Source organism: Equus przewalskii, chromosome 7 (assembly GCF_037783145.1).
Source record: "Equus przewalskii isolate Varuska chromosome 7, EquPr2, whole genome shotgun sequence".
NCBI classification, from domain to species: Eukaryota; Metazoa; Chordata; class Mammalia; order Perissodactyla; family Equidae; genus Equus; species Equus przewalskii.
Genome location: NC_091837.1, coordinates 67,169,486 through 67,178,190, shown reverse-complemented (window position 1 = coordinate 67,178,190; position 8,705 = coordinate 67,169,486). Strand labels below are relative to the sequence as shown.

At 47.3% G+C, this 8,705-nt stretch overlaps 1 protein-coding gene across 1 annotated transcript in view; it reads right to left on the bottom strand.

Moving 5' to 3' along the window:
* Nucleotides 1-286: 286 nt before the first annotated feature.
* Nucleotides 287-8,705, bottom strand: part of ARK2C (arkadia (RNF111) C-terminal like ring finger ubiquitin ligase 2C) — a 104,708-nt gene continuing 96,289 nt past the window's right edge. Inside the window, exons 7-8 of the mRNA XM_070627587.1 lie at nt 4,924-5,030; nt 287-4,383 (exon numbers count right to left, since the gene is read on the bottom strand). Coding sequence (XP_070483688.1) covers nt 4,266-4,383; nt 4,924-5,030 — 225 coding nt within the window. The 3' untranslated portion in view covers nt 287-4,265. The remainder of the gene's footprint in view (nt 4,384-4,923; nt 5,031-8,705) is intronic.

Below are 8,705 nucleotides of genomic sequence, written 5' to 3'. Positions count from 1 at the left end.
TGAAGGCAGGGTGGGTCGAAGTTAAGGGAAGAAGGAAAAACAGGTTAATGATGGGGGTGGGGGGCAGGTAGCAAGTGAAAGGATTACCCTAGTCTGCTGACGAGTGCAAATTATATTTATATATGTGCTAAATACAGTCACTATATTGGAGTTTTTCACTAGATCACAGCATACAGAATCAAAGTTTTGCATTTCGTATGGAATGTATCCAAAAGAGGCCAGCACCACAGTAGGACAGCTTGCAATCACACACCCTGATAGTTTGGACGAAATAAAGTTCGCAGAATTTTATTTTAAATTTTTTTTTGTATTCGTAGTTGTTTGTCATCGTACCAATGCATGCAAAGCATTCCACTCCCAGGGACAATGCCAAAATGAGGTAATAGGAGTAATAAAAAAAATTAGTATCCTTTCTAAATAAATAAATTATAATTAAAAATGCAAAACAACTATAAAAATAATTAAATAAGAACCCACGATATCTACAAGTTAGTCATAAATTATGATTGTTAAATATAAGGCATTTAAACTCACAAAAACCCTGTAAACTAGCAACGTGCCATGTTTTTTGTTTTTTGTGTTTTTTTTTTTTCATTTTTGTTTTTCTATCAGCTGAAATCGCTCTAGCATTTGCTCTACGCGCGCAGGAGATGAAACACGAGGAGGGGACCTGACAGACGTTGCTACAGCCCCACGCGGGGAGTGTTTGTCCCGCCGGCAGGCGGAGGGTTTGGGGGATTTCTTCAAGAAAAAAAAAAAATCTGGTGCTTTTTCTTCACCGTTGAAAAAACTGTGCTTGTTCATTAGGCGTAAAGAGTTAAGAATACTTGCACGGAGGCTGGGAACATTTGTAGAAGAGGAGCTTGAGTCCCGCCACAGATGGTGAGCAAGGGCTTCAGGGCCCGAGGGCGTCCCGGCTAGCGGAGGAGCCCGCGGCCCCCCGACCCCGGCGCCTCTGCCCGCGCCAGCCGGGCTCGTGGCGTTGGTTTCATTGATTGGCGTCCTCGGTGCGCCCGCTGCGGCCAGGGCTGCGGCTAGGAGGCCCAACTGGAATCCTGGGGCAGCTCTCGCCCCAGAAGGCACTCATACGTCTCAGTCAAGAAAGGGTTTGAGTCCCTTGAGTTGAGCAGAAGGAGGACTACCAGGGGTCTTCTCTCCTGGAGGTGGTGGGTGCCAGATGCCGAGGCCCGAGCCCACCTCTTCTCCGCTCTTCCCAGGCTCGCGGACAATTGGCAGGGGGTCTCAAGGGAGCGGAAGCACAACCCTCTCCCGACTCCTCTCCCCGGGATGGCTGCCGGGCTGCCTGCCTAAGGAAGCCGGGAGCTGGGAGGAGCATGAGTCCACTCACCTCCTGTGCCCACCTGCAGGGTACAGGGGCCCCAGAGAGATGGGGAGGAGAGGGGCTTCGGGATCTACCCCCAAAGTCAGCAGCTGACCTCTTCCCCCCAGAAGACCCCCAACCCAGTCAGTGCCTCATGTTAGCCTGGGGCACTCAGGGAGCCTGCAGAGAATCCGGAGGAAGGAGGGCACACACCCGACTCTTGGCCTGGGAAATAGATGTTGGTGTCCACAGAAAGTCATTTTCAATAGCTCAGTTGGCACGCAGCTCTACTGACTTGAAAGATGCGTCGATGTTAGGGAGGATCAGAGAATGAGTGTTGAAAGGGAATTTAGCGTCCAATCCAACCTCCTTGTGTTACAGCTGAGGAAACTGAGGCCCAGAGAGACGAAGAGGGTTTCTAACGTGGCCCACTTTGTCAGTGAAGAGCCAAGACGGGACCCCAGGGCACCAGCTCTCATTCCATCTGGCCTCCTCACTGACTCCCTCTACCTGCTAGCCTTTGAAACCAGCCTCAGAGAGAAGCCGAGACTGAGAGGAGCGTGCCCTTGCCCAGACCACCTTGGCTGCCTCTGCATCAAAGCAGGGTTGGAAGTATTCCCAGCTTCCTGTGGCCACTGGTAACTAGCTTGCTCCAAATCCTGACTCAGAAGTGCTGCCCCCATTGGTGGGGTCTCCACCACCCTGGAGACAATGTTCACATACCGGAATCACTGAATGGGACAATGTAAGGCTCGCTGATGTTAACCCTGAATCAGACTATTCACCATTTTTGCACCTGTTTGTATCTTGGCTCCTCAGCTAGACTGGAAGCTCCTCAGGGCGAGATATTGTCTTCTTTGCCATTGTCTCTCCCAGCACCTCAGTCAAGATTGCCTTAGTCTGAGTAAGATCCTTGAGTAGCCCTCCTACCGGAAGCCACGTCCCCACTCTCTGCCTGCAGGTGTCCAGAGCAGCCATCCTTCCACCTGACAGCTCTGGTTGTCCTGGAAGGTTCTGCCTCAAGCCAAAATCTGCCTCCCAGTCATTTGCCCTTTGGTCCTGATTTTACCCTTTGTAGCAGCAGTGCAAACTCAGATTTCCTAAACCTTATGGAACTTCTTCATCTATGTGATAAGTATCTGGTCCTTCTTAGTCTTCTCTTATTGATAGAAGGGCATTGAGACTGGAGTAGGGGGTGAGGGGAGGGAAGCTTTGAGGGCAGTGCAAATTCGGGAGAGGGGGAGGGGCAAAAGAAGAGAGTGGAATTCCAGCTGAGCTGGTGTTTTCCACGTGTGGATAAAGTTGGGTTGGGGTTGGAATTTGGTGGATTTTCCTATCTCCATTCTTCAGTCCTCCCATCTCTGCTCCCTTGGAGGTTCAGAAAAATTGTGTGGTGGTGCAGAAAGACACCTGGGTGGTGTCACTTGGAACCTCCAGGTCTGTCTCTCCTACCACCCCTCATCCCTAAACCTTAAGGAGGTTCCCAGGAGAGAGCATAGGATGCATTGGGCAGATACTGTTAATCCTCACAACATCTAGGTGAGGTAGAGGAAGTGGAAGTGGGGATGCACTGTTGTTTCTCCCCACTCTCAGGAGAAGGAAACTGAGGCACAGAGAGAGGGACTTGCCCACGGTTATCAAAGAGTCAGAGAAAGAGCCAGAGGCTAGGGACACAGGACCCCCCAAACCCAGCCAGTGCAGTCTCAGGGCCGGGGCCATCTCGGAGGGACTCCAGCAGGATTTGAGACATTCCAAAAGAAGCTGAAGGTCCTCCTCAAGGTCCACAGAGTTTGACCTCAGCCCCTGAGTGCTAGAGGAGAGCACTCTGGCCAAGACCAAGTGTCCATCACGTATGCTATCTTGTCTTCAGCATCGGTTAATTTTTTGCATAGGGAGGCAGTGGCCAAATTGCCTCTTTGTGACAGGGCATGAGCACAGCCATAAGGAAGAAGCTGGCATGAGGGGCATCCTGGCTCTGAGGGACCTGGGGCAACTCTGGCTAAAGCCAGGGGGATGGCTGGAGCTCAGTAGATGGGCTCCAAAACTGGGGAGCCCTCTTTCAAGACAGAATTCTCCCCTTCACCTACTCAAACTCTGCCTTCCCAACCCCGGCTGAGCCCCTCAGAAGCCCATCTAAGTCCCCTATCTGCTCCATTTCCAGTTCTGCCCTTTCCCAGACGCCCCTCTCCACACTCCATGCACTGTAAACATGAGAAAAACAAAAGCAAAGGAAAACACAAAACCAAAAAACACGAGAACCCCCCCTCCCGCCTCCCAATCTGGGTGAAAAAAATTGGTTTTCACCGTAAACAGAATTTGGCTTTTTTTTTTTCACTTTTGATTCCTTTTTCCTTTTCTCTCCTAAAGACGGGAAGATTTGGGCTGTCGTTGGTTGGTTCAGTCAGGCACCAAAACAAGAAACTCAATGAGAAATATTTGGTGCGAATTCGGTAATAGCGACATGTCCACCACAAGATGACTAGAGCACCACACACGACATTTTTCTTAAGCTAACATGCTCCGGCTGCCATCCACAGAAATAGCTAGAGACCCCTACATGGTTTCTACGTGGTCGAGAGGTATATATACAATCCTTCAAAGGACAGGATTGAGGGGCCAGTCTATCAGCTAGGACCTTCAGGATCGCATCAAGATTCTCAGCAGCGTGGGCCCCCCCTTCCCACCCCTGCTCCGGGCACGGCCAGCTCCCTCCCTCCCACTCGGCAAGGCGGATGGGGGCAGTCACCATTCTGGATGGGTGGTCCTCCCTCCACCCCCTCCTTTCCCTCAGACACTGATACCACCAACTCCTCTGTCCACAAAATGTGCTTGCAGGCTTATCCTCTACATCAAATGGCTCAGAAGGCAAAGTTTGGCTGCAAGGGCTATGGCCGTGGGGGGACCTGGTGAAGGAAAATGGGGCGTCCACTGGCTAACTCTTCCCTCAGCTGTCAGCTCCCAGCTGTGTCTCAATGTCCACTCGGCAGATGGGGCATTTCTTGCTCATGGCAAGCCACTGGTCCACGCACAGTTGGTGAAAGAGATGCATACAGGGTAGGCGCCTGGAAGAGAGGAAGGAGAGTCAGAGGAATGGTCGGAGGGAAGGGGCCCGGGGCTGTGCCAGGAGCTGAGGGATACAGGCTACTGAGAAGATCAGGAGACTCACACCCAGGACCACTGGGAGATTGGCCAAAGAGGGTCTTGGGAGCCCTGCCATGGAGTGAGGCTGTGGCTGGGATGGGAAGTTGTGACAAGAAGGAGAGCCCCAAGGCCCTCGTCCTCCATGCAGCCCTTTTAGATCAGGCTGAGACAAAGCCATGATTTTGTCTTAGACCCATTCAGGCCAAATATCACTCTATTTACTCACACTTTGTGTCCACGGGTTCATAGCCATGGGTACCACACATCTAGAATGTTCTACACCCCACCTTCCTAGAACAACCACAAAGCACGCTATGGCACACTTGGCACTCTCTGTCTCTCTCTCTCTCCACACACACACACTCACACGCACACAAACAAACAAGTACCCCCACCCCTGACACACAGTATAGGAGTGATCACCAATACCCAAGAGGGAGTGGAAGAGGCCAGCCTCCTACCTCACATCTTCTCCATCTTCCAGCATAGACAGACAGATTGTGCATTTCTCATCTGTGTCTGACTCCTCCCCCTCTTCCTTCTTGCCCTTGCCATCCTGGGGTCTTCGCTGTGAGAAGCAGAGGAGGAGCTTTCATTACTTGGGGCAGACTCACCGGGTGACCATTGCCTTTCATCCACAGCCTCCCACTCCCTTGCGGCCTCCTGTTCCTTTGAATTAGTCTCTTTAAGTTCCTAAGTAACAGCCAGACTTCTGTGCTCTTCCCTTCTGCCTTCTCTCTGCCTCCTCCCAACCCCTCCTCCTTGCTCAGGATACAAAGGGTTAAAGCCAAGCGAGGAAGAGGCCAAGTGGACTTTACTTTTGTTGTCCCATGTAATTTATGTCACAGGCATAAACTTTATGCTGTCCTAGGAGCATAGAATTTGGAAAGGAATTGGGTACCTGATGAATCAGTTACTTGCAAAATGATGGCTGTGCATAAAGAGTTTCCCCCTTTTTGTTCAACTCATGCTGTTCACTCCTCATTACACCCTTTCCAACCTAGGTCCCTACCTCCAGGCTTCTCCCTCCCCTCTCAGGTCCAGCAGGCTCCATCCATCCACCCATCTATGCAACCATTCTTCCTTCTTTCCTCCCTCCCTCCCTCCCTTCCTTCCTTCCTTCTTTCCTTCCTTCCACTCACTAATATATATTCACTTATTCATTCATTACTAGATGTAGGCAAAATTCTTCAACCTGGCATTACATCTGTAACTTGTACTACACTCTCATTTTATATTGTTGGATTTCACTCCCTATCCAGAAAGTTCCTCTTATATAGGCACAGTTCCAACATGAGGTTAGACATCATGCAGGCACTCTGTTTATACTTATTGACTTTAACTGTCCTGTTTTAAATTCTCTGATAATTATTTGAATATAGTAGCCACTAAGTAGAAAGTTCCAAGTTCTTAGATGGTGTGGACCGTGGCTCACTCTTCTTTAGGTACTGCCCCACATTTGGCCAAGCACAGGTACACCATTGGTGCTTAATAAATATTCTGGAGAGGAAGGAATGTAATCAGTGAATGAATCAGCCTACCTCTCATGCTCCCATTTCCATGCTATGTGGTGAAAGTCTGACAGTGCCCATGGGAAGAAAATTAGCCCTTCTGTCTCCCCTCCAGGGATAAGCAGACTGAAAGATCACTTTACTGAGAAAAATCTGTAGTCACTAGATGGAGGCCACCCAGAGAATGACCATGACCTTGAGGCCAGCCCTAGATGCCAGATCTCCTTATACTGATCCTTAGTCCTAAGTTCTGAAGTTCCTTAGTCTGATATAGTTTGAGGAATACTGTAAGCTCGCTGGAAGAGACAAGAAAATCTATGCCTTCTGCTCTCAGCCTCCTTGTGCCCTATACATCCCATTGCAAACCATGCAAGGCTACTACAATAAGTATCCCCTTATCCAGAATCCAGACAACCAGAATTACATCCATAGTCCCACATAATTGTCATGGCTTTTGAGTATGAATGGAGTCATGAGGATCTGTCTGCCTAAGAGCCCAGCTGGGGTGGCTAGAGAAGTGGCCTTCTTTTAGTTGTCCCTGCAACAAAAGGGATGTTCTGTAAAAGACACCATTAAGACTCAACTACTTGCCTGTTTTTTTATTGTTTTTTTCCCCACTATTATTCATGATTTCCTTTTTATAGCTAATAATTTTAGCTTAATATTCTTACCTTGTTTTACTATGTCTGATCTACAGTTCTTTAAATTATTCTCTTTGAAATTTATCCTATTTCCTATTTTTATTTGTAATCTTTTAGGGCTTCTGGTTTTTCTCGTCTCTTTTCATTATCTATGCAACTTTTAACTGTTACTTTTTTCAGCATTTATTTATTTAATATTTATTTTATCCCTCTTTCCCTTACCTTTTGATTTTCATTGACATTCACTTTTCACTTTGATGTTATTGATTTTAATTTTAGATGTTGTTTTCATATCTTTTCCTAATTCTTATTCTTTTTATATTTTTCTATTAGACTATATATTTTTTCCATGTTTTTTTATTTTGTCCTATCATTACCATTTTAAAATATCCTTTTTGTTTTACATTATTTTACTATCAGTTTAATTTTTTTTCACATTTCGTTTGGGTCCTAGACTTTATAAGCTCTCATTTTTAATTTCTCTTATTCCTTACTTACAATATTTCTACTCCACTAATTCTTTTTTTATTCTCATAATTTTCTAGCTTGACTCTTTGTCTCATTGGTTCGATCCATTTTCCTTTTTCATTCTTAGTGCTTGGTTTTTTTCCTTATCTCCTCCTGGCCTGTTGAAAGGGTGGTCGGTGACACACGTGGCCCTGGCGGGAGCAAGCACACCCTAGTCAGGGAAGTAGAAGCTGCTCCCGGCTCCTGAACATGCCTCATTCCCTTCCATGTTCTTCTCCAATAGCTCAAAGCTCTCTCTCCAGAGAATGACAATTTTTTCCATGCAGATGACACCCTTAATTACTGAAATACTGTCATTTCCTCTGTTAACATACTATCCGTTCCTGACGCATAATAGATAGTAAATGTTGGTGGAATCACTTAGGGATAAAGCCAGTTCCTCCATGAGGAGTTGCAGAGACTGAGACTCATAATCCTTGACGTTGACACCACTGGCACCTGGGCAAGCCTAGACCAAGTGAGCCCCATCTCAAGGTGAGAGCAGAGCTCTGCTAAGTTGTGTCTATGCATTCGCCCACTGAACCCCCAGAGCACCCCTTATGTAGCACTAATATAGCATTCCCATTTTACATTAAAAAGGGCAGGGAAGGGGCCAGAAAAGCCAAGTAAGTTTTCCAAAGTTAAACAGCTGTGAGTGGTGGTTATGGATGGGATGTCTGCATCACCCCAAATTCATATTTTGAAGCCCTAACCCCCAACGTGATGGTGTTAGGAGGTAGAGCCCTTGGGAGGTAACTAGGTTTATATGAGCTCATGAAGATAGAGCCCCCATCATGGGGTTAGTGCCCTTATGAGAAGAAGAAAGGACACCTCCTCTTTCTATCACGTGGAGATGCAGAGAGGAGGCAGCTGTCTGCAAGCCAGGAGGAGAGCCCTCAGCAAGAACCAAATCTGCAGGTGCCCTGATCTTGGACTTCTCAGCCTCCAGAACTGTGAGAAATAAATGTCTGTTTTTTAAGCCTCCCAAGTCCATGGTGTTTTGTTATAGCAGCTTGAATTGACTGAGACAGTAGTAAAACTGAGATTCAAAACTGGCCCTGTCTAACTCCAACACCTAGTGCTCTCCACCATGCACCCCAGGGCCCCATAAGGAGGTAAAGATGGGCTCTGGCTGGACCACGATGAGCATGTTCCTGCTCCAAGTTTCTTAACACTTGTCAAGTTTTTAATTCTTCCAGGAGGGGGGGATATTTTTAAATTATTATTTATTTGGGTTTTTTTGAGCAGAAAGTACAGTGTGTTTCCATATTCCTCCCCCTCCCAAGACACACACAGTTGCCCTTATTATTAACACCTTGCATTAGTGAGGTATGTTTGTTACAATTAGTGAAAGCAATAGAGATCCAGTGTTGTTAACTAAAGTCCGTTAGTTTACGTTAGGGTTCATTCTTTGTGTTGTACATTCCATGGGTTGTGACAAATGTATAATGTATGTGTCCACCATTACAGTATCATACAAAATAGTTCAACTGCCCTCAAAGTCTGCTGTGACCCACCTATTGATTCTTCCTTCCCTCCCCCACAGCCTGTTGGCAACAACAGATCTTTTTACTGTCTCTAGTT